The 15,667-nt window shown below is 40.9% G+C and overlaps 2 protein-coding genes across 6 annotated transcripts in view; both read left to right on the top strand.

The window, feature by feature from the left end:
- The first annotated feature begins 655 nt into the window (after positions 1-655).
- PDCL2 (phosducin like 2) lies at positions 656-7,274 on the top strand. The gene is given in 4 exon segments (XM_027676853.1): positions 656-874; positions 3,936-4,060; positions 4,929-5,147; positions 7,006-7,274. Coding segments are annotated over 4 exon segments (696 nt in total). The 3' UTR covers positions 7,139-7,274.
- Positions 7,275-11,372: 4,098 nt separating this feature from the next.
- Positions 11,373-15,667, top strand: part of CLOCK (clock circadian regulator) — a 67,359-nt gene continuing 63,064 nt past the window's right edge. For all 5 annotated transcript variants that reach the window (XM_027676407.1, XM_027676409.1, XM_027676408.1 and 2 more), the window contains exon 1: positions 11,373-11,558. The gene's annotated coding sequence lies outside the window, so the exon portion shown is untranslated. The remainder of the gene's footprint in view (positions 11,559-15,667) is intronic.

Genomic DNA, 15,667 nt, shown 5'->3' with positions numbered 1-15,667 from the left:
CAGTTGTGTTAAAACATGATGTTGAGGTTGTAATTATGTTGAAAGTAACTAATCATTCAGAATGGGATGATCTTCGTGGTCCCTTCCAACTCAAACCATTCTGTGATTCAATGTAGAAGCAGACTAAAGTTTTTAACATTGTGTTGGCTGGTCATGGCTTGAATTGACCTCACCATTATAACTCCTGCTTCTGCAATTTTGGATGAGCAGCAAAACTTCAGAAAGTAGATGGCAAAATGATGGCCTCAGAGGTGTAAGCCAAGTTGAGAAGACCTTTTCCTCTTCTTGGTCACTCATTTTTGCACTGCTGTTTGCTGTGCCTCCAGCTGAACTGGCACCATTGTTTGTGAGCTGAGGATCTAGTTACCTATGACGCCTGCTCAGAACTAATGTGGGGCCTGCTACAAAATTGTATTTTATAATGTATTGTACTAGATTAGGCTATTTGTTTGAAGTCTTTCCCGCAAGTGCCTTGCACCACACAGCTGACAGCTCCCACTCCAACAGGCAGGGCATGAGCAGCCCACAGCTGAGGGCAGGGCAGAGAGTGTAGTGGCCACCTTTGGTCACACCAAACCACCTGAGAGCCCTTTGACATTTTGTTCCTTTCTTCTGGAATTGTTTCAAATGGGATGTGTTTTCTCAGCAGCAACCCATGAAGGATGGGCCAAGTGGACAGGGCTGCCCTACTGCCACTGTCCTGCCACCACAGGGTCAGGCCAGCAGCCTCCGTGAGGGACAGCAGTGCCGGGGGCAGTGCAGGTGGGCACAGAGCATCACCCCAGCACCGAGCTGGCCAGGGCAGGCAGCACCTAAGGCTGAGGGCAGTGAGGGAGTTGGGTCAGTGATGTCAAGGAAACGGGTGAGATTTCAGGTGGGTGGTAGAGGGCGTTGCTGGGCCCTGAAGCCCCACATCGTGCTGCTGGAGCAACCAGAGAACGGTTGAACAAAGGCAACTGCTGGGAAGGGAAGGCTCCCTCAGCATGGCCAAGCCTGCCACAAGGCTCTGCAGGGCCCTGCAGGGCAGGGAGAGCGGGGGCTGCTGCTCTGGTCCTGCATAACCTTCCCAGCCCCTGCGAGGTCCTGAGAAATGACAGGTGGGAGAGAAGCTTCTATGGGTTTCCTTGTGCCAAGACATCAGGAAACTCTACGTTTCTAACTGTTAAGAATTAAATATCATTGCTGCCCTGTAAGAATAATAAAATGCTACAATTTGTTAGCTGAACAGTTGTAGGTATTCATATTTTAAAACCATCATTGAGAATTTGTTTCATGTCATTAGCCAGAGAAAAAGAACTGCAAATTAAATTTATTAGAAGTGTTATTTACATGTAAGGATTGATGTTGTCCAGGGTGTGGTTCACCAGCTGGTGGTAATTAACATCATTACTGGCAGCAGTCAGATGTGTTATGAGAAGGGTTTTCTCTTGGGCTTGTGCCCTGCTGGTAAAGTAATGCTGTTTCAGTGATGTAGCTTCATATTCTGAAACCAATTTATGTTTGATCATTTTTGCTACTGCTTGGCTCCTTTGCACTCTTACCATCAAATATCTTCGGAAGCTTTTGACACATATTTTCATTTATTTCATCAACGTTTTAAATATTGATTTAATTGAATTTGTTAAAAAAATTGTTAAAGGTTTGCTAGTTTCTGTCCTTATCTTCCTTGAGGCAGGAGTTCAGATTTATCAGATACCGGTTTCTGTTACATTTACTGTGATCTAGGATTCTTGATCAAATTTTTTTTTCTTTTATATTTTGTAGATGTAACAGCATCTAGAAAATGTCCAATATAGAACTGGTTACACAAATGTATTGAATGTTGCAAGCATTAAATAGGTATAGTATAAAATGTACCATTGAAGTAAAATACTATGGAAGGATTTTATGTTGGACCTAGATTTACAGAAAAACACAAGACGTCAAAATATTCAAAATATTTCCTGCCAAAAAAATGGTCAGAGCTTATCTTCTAGGTTACCTACATTCCAATTCCATTTCAGTAGTCCTTTTTGCTGTGTGGTTTTGAACTTATTTGTCCGGTTATGATGATGATGATTTTTATTACGTTTTTTAATGCCTTGTTCTTCATAATCCTGCTATGGGAAAGGATTTGCATTCTATGAAGTGGGCAAATCTGATCCTGGCTTAAATCAGGCAATCATACACTAAACACTAATTTGGAGGCCAAAGTGCATGTCTATCACTTGTGTTTCTTCTGTGGTTACCTTGGAGGAGTATTCCTAGTTATGTGGATTTTTTCGATAGCCTGGCTGTACCTAAGTCAAAATTCTGCTTCAGTGAAGGATTGAAAATTTGCAGTAAGACTGAGTGTAAGACACTTTTGTGTAAGTAAACCCTGAGGAATAACACCATAACAAAATCTTCATTTGGGGTTTTCCTACTACAGACCCATTAGTGACCATCTAACTCATTTATGGAGCTTCTCCTTTAATTTTTTTCCCAATGGATTGTATCAATTACTTTTCAATCAAAGAAAGAGAAAACATTATTCTTAATTCTTATATTTTTATATGTGGATAAAGTCAGTTTGTGAGTATATTTGAAATATCATTTTGAGATGAAATAACCGCCTTCTTAGAGGTAGAAAGTTACAGAAAATAATTTTCCACCTATTGTAACTATTTACAGTGGAGCAGTCCAACATCTGGACATCGGAGATTTGCAGAAGGAATAAATTATTCAGATGTGAAATCTCTTCTTTATCTTCTTTATCTTAGCAATAAGGCTCTAGAAGTTTGCAAGGCCAGAGCGCTGCATTAGTAGTGCATGTTGGTAGCAGTACCCTTGCCTGCAGTCTGCTGAGCCAATGCAATAGCAGTGTTGGAGGAACTGTCGTGAGCTGCTGCCACTTCCTTTCCACTTCAAATCCTGCCAAGCCTTGCTTTCGTCCTCATGCCAGAGAAACTGGCAGAGATCAGTCTTCCTGAAAACCCACTGTTTTTAACTTCCTCGTGAGTGATAGCATGATTCTATTTACTCTCCTTGTGTATTCCAAAAGTATTTTTTCATCTAAATTGCAAAGCAATTTTTTTACCTTTGTGAAAATCCTTGAGGCATGTGTAACATTTGATCTTCATTAGAATTGGTTGCATTATACTCATGCTAAATTCTGTACAAGAGCCTTGTTGAATAAGCAGCTGTCAGTTGAAAAGGCCAGTGCAGTACTCATGGGCACGGTAATAATCCAATGAGAATCCTGGATGTTTCCTCAGGTAAAATGTTTATAATGTACTTTTTGTTCATTTTATGCTGCATTATTATGGAATTATGTATATCACTAAGTATTTATGTTATTCAAATTTATGTAGTTATTTATTTATGGAGGCTTTTCAAACAAGTCATTATTTCAGGGCCAAAAATACCATGCTTTTTGATTAGCAATCTGTTTTAAAATCTGCTTTACTACTTCCAATCCATATTTGAGGCCTCCCAAGTGTTGCTATTCTACCATTCCAACAGCAGCCCTGTTAAAATAAAGACTCTTTTAATGTGATAATTTCAGTAGAAATGCAGTCTTACGAATAGCATGCAGTTCCTTTATCTTAACCATTGAATTAAAATTACCACAGAAGTCCAGTGTTATAAACATGGTGTATTATGTTAACACATTAATATTAATAATTGATTTAAAAACAAAACTGTCTTCTGATTCTAGGTATGCTTTTGCACATTTATTCACAGTGTCAATACCTTATTCTTAGTAGTTCTCGCTGTTTTCAGTTCTTAAGTGAAAAATGACAAATAAAAATTCATGCTAGAGAATGGCCATGAAGGTGTTGCAGCCTTAAAGTAATGGATCCCTTTTGTTCCACCTTCAGTACATGCCAAAGTGAAAATGACTGGTTTTAATTTTTAAAAAGGCATACAAGAATCATTTGTTGATTTAATTTTGCTTCATACTATTAAAACAGGATCCAAATGAAGATACTAAATGGAATGACATATTGAAAGATTTTGGAATTCTTCCTCCAAAAGAAAAACTGAAAGATGAAATTGAAGAAATGGTTTTACACTCACAGAAAGAAGCACAGGACAAGTAAAATTAAATATACGTGCCATTAGTATAACAAATTTTGAAAAGTGGGAATATTTTCAATAACACATTTTATAACTTGAATATTGTACAATAATTATGTTTTAATTTTTATTATTTTCACTTTTTTTTTAAGGATTCTGAATTAAACATACAGCACAGTTAGTTACAGTTTACACAGAATAAAAAAGCTAACTCCATCAAAACATTTCCTCTGTTTAGATTCAACCTGTACTTACTGCTTTTGAGTTTTTGAAATGACCAAAACAATTCTAGTGCTAACACTGTGTATCTAGTGCTGTATTCTCACAGAAAGATAACAATTCACAGTTATGTGGAAGTTGAAAACCTAAACTATCTTGTATTGTTGATAAAGTATAATAACATTTTGCATGTATTATTTAACTTTCCTTTTTTTTTTTTTGAAAAGCCACTTTGCAGTGGCTTTCAGTAGTAAAATTAAGAGCTGCTTTTAGTTCAACAGATTTCAGTAAGGTATTTTCCTTTTCTACCTTGCAAGTATTTTTATAGATGAAGACTGCCATCTACTGTTTTTACATTTCAGTTTTCATGAATTATTTTAAAATTGGTAAATATTAGTATATATACTGTAATTCCTCCCTAAACTTATCTCATTTTCAGGATCATACAAACAATTAGTACCTGCTTTAATATTTTCTGTCTTTTTCTCAAATGATAAATGCTTGTGCAACTTGTTACTCAAGATTCCCAAATCTGATATTGATTAATTAAGAAAATGTATTTTAATGTTATATTATTGAATAAAGATTGGCATAGAAAACTTTCTAGGTGTGAAATTGTGTTAGAAGACCTTAAGCTAAAGGGTTACTCAATTTTTAAAGTAATTGAGATGCACTGGATATTATTTTAAAATGCATTTAAAATGTTCCAAAGATGCTTATTTTTAGTTTTAGTTTTTAATTAGCCAAGAAGACTTGCAAGAATGGAAATGTCTTCAGAGGAGGCAAAAGTATGGGGAACTAAGAGAAAGCTGTAGAAAGCAGTATGTAAATGAAGTTACAAATGCTCCAGAGGATGTTTGGGTTATAATTCATCTTTATTGGTCAAGGTAATTACATTCTTGCATAAAATGTTGAATACTTCAATACAAAGAATTGAACTGGTAATTAAAAAGCAATACCAGGAAAAATTAAATACGAGAGTCTTATGAAATAGCATTTGGTTGGAGGCAATGGAATTAGAGAGCATCTGACCTCCTTGATTTGCTAATTCACTTAGTGTGAATTAATCACTTCACTTTTGTTCAATTATATGAAAAAAATATTTTGCTGTGTACACTTATCACCATGTATGTAACCTCACTGAATCTCTGAATTTCACTGAGAAAGTGGTGTCCACTCTTTGTTTGTAGATTCTTTTCCTAGCAGGAGCGCTTTAAGAGGATTCTTTTCCCTTTATTTCCCCTTTGACTCCGACAAATCGAAAGCCCATCAGGAGAAGTTTCAGTTATGAAAACTGAGGAAAGCTAGGGGACTTGTTAGTTTATCAGCTTCCCAGTTCATTCTGTAGCGGTAGCAGAAGTTGTGATAGGATCCAGCAGAAATGTCAAAGGACTTCCATGATCAGTTCCATATATGTTAGCAACTCTATTAATAATGGCCAGTGTTCGCGAACGAAGATTTGGGGAAAGGTCTTTTACCTTTCCAGCCTGCGCAATGGATTTTTTTAGGTGAGACACAGCCTGCGCTGAACTGAGCCTACCCTTTAATCCCAAGGTTCATCTGCCGGGGCCAAGCAAGCTTGGACAATGGCAGTGAGGTCCTCAGGACGTAGGTTTGTTTAGAGTGACCTTCTCATAGATGGATGGCCTCACAGGGCTAACGGGCTCCATCTGCCCGGGGGGACTGGGATTTGAACCTGGGTCGCAGCGGTGAGAGTCCCGCATGCTAACCACTAGGCCACCAGGGGTCCCCTAGCACCTCTATTAGATGCATTTGAAAAGCACTGAGAATTAGTATGGAATATTTAATCATTATTTAGGCTCAGACCAGGTTTCATTAAAATTACAGCAATTTAAATTTACAGATCTGAAGAAAGAAAATAGCAGCCTTTCTTGATTTTCATTGCATTTGTATAATGGAAAACCAATTCTGCAATTTACCATTGCATAAATACGACTCCGTGAGGAAACTGGTAATTCCTTGGTAATGAATATGAGTATCCCCAAAGTCTCTCATGGCTTCTAACAAAACTGCGTCGCCTGCCTTTGGCCCCCAGGGTCCATAGGCCACATTGGCTGCTTTGACTTCTGTCAGGCACAAAAAAGATCCTAATCGCTAAAAGGTTAATGGGCTGAAGGGGAACAAGAAAAAGGGGGGTTTCTGTGTCTGGGTTTTTGGTTTTTGGTGGAGTTGTTTTGGTTTTGGTTTTTTGATTGGTTCCCTTTTTTTTTTTTTTAAACTGAGATTTATACAGTGATTGTATTGCAAATAGTAGCTATGGAAGTAATGAACAGGTTTATGGTGATAATATGACTATACAAAGGTTTCCTTGATGTTACTTAGATTTTACTAGAAGAACAAAGAATTAATGAAATGTTAAACTGAAAGCTAGTCTAAACAAGTTAAAAGTAAAATGTATGTTACAGGTTCAAAAATCTCAAACTCTACAATAAATGAACAGAATGAGCTTTAAAATCTCAGTGGAGAACAAAACTAAGGCACAGCGCTTGAAATGTCTGGTAGCTTTACTGACATATTTCATAGACTGTGCCTCCCATGTAATTTTACTTGGATAGCTCTTTGAATCACAACGATCTTAGAAGAAGCTAAATAAAATTTGTGGTGCAATTCTTATAACAAATTAAAATAGAAGCAGACTATAGTATTCTTTAAAGGCGTTAATAACTTTAGTTACTTTACAAATAATTTATACCAGAAGTGTCATCATACTTTCTTCTTTTCCAGCATCCCAATGTGTTTACTGGTTAATGAACACCTCAACCTGCTAGCCTGGAAGTTTCCAGAAGTCAGGTTTCTCAAAGCCATTGTAAACTTCTGCATTCAGAATTACCATGATATATACAGTACTTGTATATAAAGTAGTGAAATAAAAGGCAGGTTCATTGGAGTAGCTGAATGTAGAAGGTATGAGAAGTACTTTTGAATAACTCACAATATGGAAAATTTTATGATGTTTGTGATCATTAGATCTAAAGGCCACTGCTTAAAGAGTGAACAGGTTGTTTTTTGTAGGGGAAAAAAGTCAAAAAACAAAGAACTAATTTATGTAATTCTGCGGTAAGAGTATTGCCTAAGTGTGGGTATTCTGCAATGTCACAGTTAGATGTTTTACTGAGATAAGGTTGGGTTGGCTCTATTTTTTGTTGTTGCTGAGATGTGTCTTGCTCTTTATTTAAAGTCAATTCCTTTTTCTCTGAAGTGAGAATTATCTGCAACTATCAGAATAAACTGTAACTTCTTTTTACAAGAGTTCAACTGAAAATTAGCAGAAGTTGGAGCAACAAAAACTAAGAACAAAATCCCCAAAAAGACATTATGATGATACTGCCAGTGTGAAGTACTTCTGCTCATGAAGACACCAATACAAAAACCAGTGATGTGATGAAACCGCTTGAGAGCCTTTTAATGCTTTAAACAGGTCATCTGTTTGGCATAAGTTAGTTCACATACAGTTTTTCACTCCTTTGGTAAGCCTGAAACTACTAAAAATGGGGGGGGGGGGTGTGGAAGAAAAAGCTTCTGTTTCGCTTGTGTATTTTTTAGTTTTGATTTGTGGAAGAAAACTGTAGTAAATGAAAGCCACACTTACCTTTAAATTCCTACAGATGGCTGTCACTGACATGGAGAGTTTGGATTCTCCATTTCATAAAAACTCTGCTTAAATGGAAAAGGGAGGGCATTAGCTGGTGGGCTCTAATCCATACTTTCTTCTTCCTTTTATCCAGTGTGGGTGCAAGATATTCCTTTAATTTTCAGTGACACTACTGTAGTAGAACTCTGCTCTGCAAAGTACCTTCTCAGTTTCCCCACTGAAAACTGTGACCCAAAGACAATGATGTTTATAGACATATATAATCAGGATTTGAATGTGAATCCATTGACCAACACTTCCGTTTGTCTGATAAGAGTTCAAGAATTTTCTCTAGGGTTGTAGATAATCGTCCCACTATTTTAGAACACTGACAGTTGAATCAGTTTTTCTTTCCTTACAAACATAACTGTATCTTTTACAAAGTAGTTTACAGTACCACTGTAGAGAAGCAAAACTACGTGAGTGAATGAAGAGGTCTTTCTCCTGATTCAGCATTTTTATTTCTTATGAGTAGTGAATCAAATTGTATAATATTAATGTTATTTTTCCAGTGACTCATCATACAAAAAAAAATCCCAGTGTGCTTATGAAGATTTAGTTATATGCGACTGACATGGTTTATAGCATCAAAATGCAGAAAGAAAAATGAAAAAGAATAGTTCCCTTAACACATGGCACACAGATACATAAGAAGAACAACAAAGTGAATTGATGATTGGTTTTTTTTTCCTCGCAGCGAGATATAGCTGTGCTATTGGCAGATATCTAGTGGCAGATACCACTTCTGGGAACTTTTAATTTGCAGATTCAAAGAGGCAACTAGTAGATAAATTTCAGAGACAATGGCTTATCTGCCATTATCTGACCCTCAAACTACAGAGCTAGTTAGCAGTTTTAAATGTAAATAGGTCACCAGGAGCTTTAGATGTGATTCCACAGTCATTTCTAGTACCAATGTTGGCTGCTACAAAAGGAGTACTGCCTCATCTTATCAGTGACCTCCCTGCCACCACTGTGGCTGCTGTGAAGGACATAGGTACAACTCACAGCAATTCACAAGTGCCAGTGCTGTCACACTGGAAGCAAGATATGGTAGGAAAGCGCCAAACCTCCCCTTTGGTGACCCTGACTTTGTAACTTCATCCAAGCAGTGACCACGTGATCGTGGTTACAGCCATCAGGTGTGACAAAGCAACAGAAAAACCCAAGAGAATCTGCAGGTTAAAACCAGATGTTTCTGGTGCTGGGTCAGTTATACCATTTGGAAGTAAAGGCTCTAAGAATGAATGTGTCAACCTTGCTTTACAAGGATTGTGTGGATTGTGACAGGCTTTCAAGTCAACATCCACTGATTTTAGTATTCTGGTGCCATGTGAAATTTAGTTTCAAAATCAGCCTCCTCAAACAGATCCTCTTTTGAATAGGCCAGTGAGATCAAAAACAAATCCTCTGAGCAAGTGTTTGCTCTACAGTTCTGAGGTACATCACACACAAGGTGGCAATGGCACTTCTGTAGGAAACACGGCTATAGTTCTATAGTTAATGGAAGTGCACTTCTGGCCCAATCCAGTTCCATCACTCAATAATTCACAAAATATCTGCTGCTCTTAATTTGGCACTGTTTAAAAGCTACATTGGCTCTCTCATAACCCTTGTGAGTGAAACAAAACTATAATTACACACCAGAGCAAATTTACATTGATGAAAAGAGCAGAGTAATAGTATTTCAAAAAGAATAGTTTCATAAAACCACTACAGCATCTCTAACCAGTCCTGTGCCTTCAGCATCCTCTAACATATTTTCAAAAGAGAAGTAGCATTAAAAAAATTACCCTGCATAAGTCATAATTTTTGGCAGTAAAATGCAAATGTCTGTCATCTCCACAGCTGTGCTGTCTGTTTTAATCTTGTCACAGAGTAATTTGCTACTGCAACACTGCAGTAGGAAGGTGTTTTGCTCCCATACATGCAAGATGTGAAGCAAGACAGGATAGAATCTCTACTTTGTTTTTCTGAAGAATTACTGCTGAAGAATTACTACTGAAGATCTTTTGGCAAATTTGATAGATACAGCTTGATGCTATTTTTATCTTCCTGGTTTCATTGCCATGTTCTAGTTCTGGTAATTGTGCATTTTTGTTGGAAATATTCCTGCATTTTCTCCTAGATGTTCCCTTCCTGCTATACCCTATTATCTCTGCTACATTTCATAATAGAAGCATTGTCCTTTTAACGAGTAATGGTATTACTAGTTTTGTCTATATCACATTTTCCTTAATTGAAAGCTAGAAATGGAGTATTATGAATCACTAACAAAAATGAGTGTTGTTACTAATGCTTTTTAGAACTCTTCCAGCAGAAAAGCTGAGCTCATGGCTAGCTCTTTGGCAGCATTATTGCTAAAGAGGCTCCTGCCCTGCAAATACCTTTGCATAAGACTTTGATTATTAGGTGAACCAAATGGGGAAACTGATCTATCTGGAAAGGAACCCAGAAAGGAAAATCCATGAGATTTTGCAGCCAAGTTCCTTATTTCATTCCAGACACAAACACGAATTAAGCGTCTAGAGATACAAATTTGTAGTTACACTTTTAGATATGTTGCTATTCAGGTGATCAACTTACAAATAAAATCCTCGTAACTGAAGAGAAAAAACTGGGATTATTTAAATAATATTACCGCTGAGTGACGTTTTATTTTACAGAAAACAATTCCCTGCAATGTTCTGCTGCACGCAAGACAGTTTTATGTTAACATAACCGCGGCACATTTATTGAGTGGCATTAGAAGCCTTGTACACGGACAAAAGGACTGAGACGGTCACGTCTGTTCTCTGCCTCTCCGTTTAGTTACACCACTTTATGCACACCCATAGAAGAAATCACGGACTACCGCCGGGAGGGGTTCCTTGAACCCCTAAATAACTCGGGAAGCACGTCTGTTCCCAGAGAGCATCCGGACGCCGGGTGCTTCCCTATGGGAACGCGCGTGTGCCCGCGTTCCGCGCCGGGTTCACCGTGTCGCTAGGAAAGCGCCCGCGGAGACTCGGCTGCGGGCTCTACGCCCACCTGAAGACCAGCACTCGCAGCAGCGTCGCCGCTCTTCTGGTCGCAGCCCGGCGAGCCCTGGCGCTCGGAGCCGGCGGGTCAGCGCTGCCGGCTCTCTCCGTGCCGGGCAGTGTCGGCGGACGCCATTTCCCGCCGCGCGGGGTGAGCTGAGGCGAGGTGAGCCCAGGTCAGGGAGGCGCGCACCCACTGCGCCTGCGCAGAGCCAACTCCCCCCTCGCGAACGCGTGGCGCGGCGCGCGCAGAGCGGGGTTCACCTCCCTGGTGACCCGCGTCTGCGCAAGCGCGGCGGTGGCAGCGGCGACGACGGCCCCGCGCGAGGCCCGGGGTGCCGCGGGTTGCAGTGCGCCCTGGCGCACGCGCGGTGGCGCGAGGTGCCGCGGCGGCCGGCGGCGGTGGGTGCTCGGCGGCGCAGGCGCAGTGGCGGCGTGGGGACTCCCGGGCCTGGGTGCTGCTGGTGCCGCCGGCGGAGCAGCAGCAGCAGCAGCAGCAGCAAGAGAAGGAGGAGGAGGAGGAGGAGGAGGCGGCTCAGTCAGGCAGTGCTGGCGGGCGCGGGGCTGCGCGCGGGGAGCGGCGCTCGCCGGGACAGCTTGGGCGGGCAGCGGCAGCGCGGGGACAGGTGAGCAGCTAGCGCGGCTCTGGGCGGTGCGGGCGGCGGCGCCGGGCCCCGGCGTGGGGCGGTGAGGGGAAGGCGGGGGGACGGCTCGGAGGGGAGCGGTGGAAGTTTGACAGTGCCGGCGGGTTCCCCGCCGCGCTCCGGCGGGGCGGGAGGGCAGCGGCTGCCCTTGGGCGGGCACGGCCGCGGCCGGGGGCGGAGGGCGCTCGCGGGGCACCCGCTAGGCCCGGTGACCCACTTTGCTCCTGTCACAACTCCGGGCGCGGCGGGAGCGCTGCCCGCCTGGCCCCGCGCCCGCGGACCGGGCAGGGCGGGCGCGGGGCTCCCCGGCATCCCCGGGCCGGGCCAGGCCGAGTGGAGCCGTGGGCACCGCCTCCCCTCGCGGCCCGTCCGCCGCCGCTCCGCTCCGCGGGGCGGCTCGTCCCGCGGGGGCCGGGGGGAGCCGCCTGCCCCGCCGCCCCACGCCCGGGGAAGGTTTGCGCGGGGTGGCCCCCGGAGCGCGGTGCGGGTGTTTGCACGGCTGTCGGGCTGCGGTCGGTGCCCGCTCGGCCCCGGGCCCTCCGCGGGCGGGACAGCGCTGCGGGGCCGCGGGCTCCGGGCGGCGGCAGGAGCGAGCCCCGCGCTCGCCCTTCGGCAGGTGGGCTGGAGCTGCGGGCGCGTACGCACTTTGTAGGCTTTTTTTTTTTTTTTTAATTTTCGGGTAACTTTATTGCGGTGCCTGCAGCGTGTTCGGGCTCCGAAACCTGACGGCTTCTCAGTAGCCCCCGGTCCTCGCCTGACTTACTGCGGCCTTAAAGTCAGTGTGTCAAATACTCCAGTGCGTGCAGGTGTGAAATAGGACCAGGGAGGAAATCTGTGGTACCTAAATTTTGTGTTTGTGTTAAGGTGGATCCCCATTTCTGGTTGGTTTCACTTTCAAATTCCTGCTACTTTAGGCCTTGATATAAATTTTTTTTTTCCATGAGGAGGAGTGCTTGTGGACTAATCAAACAGATTTGTCGTGAGATTTCAATAAGGCTGTTGTTTTCATGTGCCTGTTAAGGGCTGACCTACCAAGAAGCACAGGGAAAGTCAGAGAAGGTTTTAGTTAGGATATGAAGTGGCATGTAGCGATGGAGTGGCTGGTCATAGATCCAGACCCTCTGAATCCTTAAAGTACGTTTTTTTTTAAAATGACATAGCTTGACAAGCAGAGCTTTTGGTGGCAGTGTGGACTTGACCCAGGCCTGCCTCTTCCTTGCTCCCCTCTCTCCTCTTTGCTGCCCCCCCTCAGCTGCACCAGCACAACGGTTCGTGGAATTGTGTCCTGTAACTGGCTTGGGGAAATGATCCAGGTTAAAATTAACTACCTGGGTTGTTTTTCTTTTTTCTTTTTAATGTGGTTATATTTAACTTATATAATTTCCTTGGGTAACAAGTGTGCCAGGAGGCAAGAGGATTGTTTAAGCAAATGTTCTAGTGAAAGAAGTACTTGAGAAATAGATCTCAACTGTGGAAGTCCTGGCAAAGTTCAGTGTGAGCAGTTGCAGTTGTTTCACACTGTTCTATCTAACAGGAACAAAGTTGACTTTGTTTATAAATATCTTTGGGGTTTGGGCCTGTTATTTGAAATTGGACGGCATTTGATTGTTGTAATAGAGGGATTCTACTTGAGAAGTAACTCTACTTTTCTATTTTTTAAATGAACTATTAATTTTCATATGTATCTATTTAAGATACTTCTTCAAACATGTTACAGACACTGCTTTCAGATTATCAAACATTATAATTTTGGGCTAGGTCTTTTTTGTTAGAATATGGGTACTTCTCTGAGAATTTTGTTGGTAATGCAGGAGTTACTGCTTCTTGAGAAACAATTCAAACAGGAGAAAAATCCCCCAAACTTCCGGGTTGATATTTAATAGTTTAAGGTGCCATTCAACCATGCCTTGTTTTTTATTTCTTCCGCTGCATGTTCTTACATGGAAAAGTTTTAACGCATGTAGGTAAAATAAAAGAATGTGAGGAAAGCAATGTTTTCTTTACTAGTGCTCTAAGGACCCCATAAACTCTGCTAGAGCTAATTTTACTCTCTTTGTACTAAGCAATTTAGAAACTGAGTGGTAATTACTTTAAATTTAATTTGTAACATTGGTTGATTATCTTATTAGTATAGAATTTCACAGAAGTCATGAATCTTCATGGCTGGATTGGTCTCGGTGAGCAAACTGCTGCTTTCAAAAGCTTTGAGCTTTTTTTTTTTCCCCCTATTCTAAATTTCTGCAAGAAGTTGAAGATATAAACCAGTAGCAGAGAGATTGCCCCCCTACCATCTTCACATGTTCTTTATATGAAATGTTTTTTATCAACTCGTAAAGTTGTGAAATTTTTATTAAAAATGATAAATTTGCATTAAAAACAGTTGAGAATCAAAAATGCAATTTTCTTCTGTAGGTCAGTTCATCATTTTCAAAACAGTTGTTCTTTTAGCTATGTACTCCTTCAGGAGATATGTATAATTTGCTGTCAAAGCCTCATGGCTTCAACCTAATTTTGTAGATGAAGACTGTGGATAGTTCTCCTCTTAGAATAGAAAATTAGTACCCTAATACAGTTTTTAATACAAAACAGAAAATATAATTCAGAAGAAGTGGAGTTACAGCTAAGGTGCCTTTCTTTTCGTCACACTATAATGGGATAGTTTTTCTTGAGACAGAGACTTTGGTAGATCTTTGAAGTAAAGAAAAGTGCATTTTAGTGTGTTAGCCTTTTTAAAGCACAAGTTTCCATATGAATGCTGGAAACTGTAAAGGCCAAATAATAAATCAGATGTAGAAATGTTTCTAAGGATAGGTGGTATTAGTGGATAGTTGCATAGCAAAGACAGTAGTGGTTGTTCCTGCTGTTCTTACCTTCTGTTTATTTACTTTGCGAAGTATTTCTAACCTTTCTATGTCAATGAGCTGGTTTGCCCTGTAGAAGGCTATAAAGACGCCACTGAAAGGGTGGCACAAGAACAGGAGTCTCCAGGATCTGGGAGAACAGTAGCTGTTTTGCGGTAGCTTTATCTCTGGAGGGGAAAAAAAGTATCAGGGAAGTAGTGGCCAAAGCATTCCACTGTTTCTCTCATCTTCAACCAATACTGCATTATTATTATTATTATTATTATTATTATTATTATTATTATTGTTAGTTGTGGTATTATTATTTTGGATTTAGTGGTCCTTCAGAATAAAAAGAGGCATAGGAAACACACCTTCAGTTCCGTAGCAGAATCTGAAATGAAAGATTCCAGTGTCTCTGTGTAACTCTGGCACAAGCAAATATGGCTATATCCATTGGGAAGGTACCTCACTGCCTTCTGTGGGTGGTCCACCTGGGGAAAGCAACTTATTAGTGTAGATGGTTATTTTGTTAACTCAGTTAACGTGAGGCTGTAATAATTTGAAACTGTTTGTCAGATATTACCCGGTTTGTTTGTTGTAGGAGTTAAAGATGTGAAATGCAAAATCACAGAAGAGGAAGAAGACTCATGGTTAATCCAGCTGTGTGCTGCCCTGAAGGATTGAATTCTCAATCCCTACTCCTGCCACAAAATTCCTTTTGTAATGTAAAAGCCACTTCAGTTTTGGCATACCTGAGTGTTTAATTTTATAGTCTAACATTCTCTTACCATACTTTTTGTGTATAATATAAATTCTTAATTATAGCTGCTTTTGGAATATATAATCATATACATAAAAAGTTTTGGTGCTCTGTGGTTGTCATATATCCAGTATTCTGTGGAAGCAACAAGGCTTCTCAGATTCTTTCAGGAGTTTAGCATTGTACACTTTGGACTTTATCCAACTGTTACATTTTGTCATTAAAATCAGTGAATTAGTTTTCTTATTCTGTACGGATGTTCTGAGAAGCATTGCTGAGTATATTATAAAATCATCATTAGTAGTATTAATATTTTATTAAATATAGATCCTTAAATAGATTCAAGACTAGTAAAGACTTATATTTAGAGTGTGATGCTTGTGAAGCTCAGTAAATACTATGGGCATTTCTCATCTTCATTATAAAAATGTATTCAAACCATAAATGTGGCTACTTAAATGCTTTGTCCTTAAAACTGTGTGTTTAAT

This window comes from Neopelma chrysocephalum, unplaced genomic scaffold (assembly GCF_003984885.1).
Source record: "Neopelma chrysocephalum unplaced genomic scaffold, ASM398488v2 Primary Assembly neopelma1_42, whole genome shotgun sequence".
Taxonomy (NCBI): Eukaryota; Metazoa; Chordata; class Aves; order Passeriformes; family Pipridae; genus Neopelma; species Neopelma chrysocephalum.
Note: the sequence above shows the minus strand (reverse complement) of the source record. Positions and strands in the feature narration are given on the sequence as shown.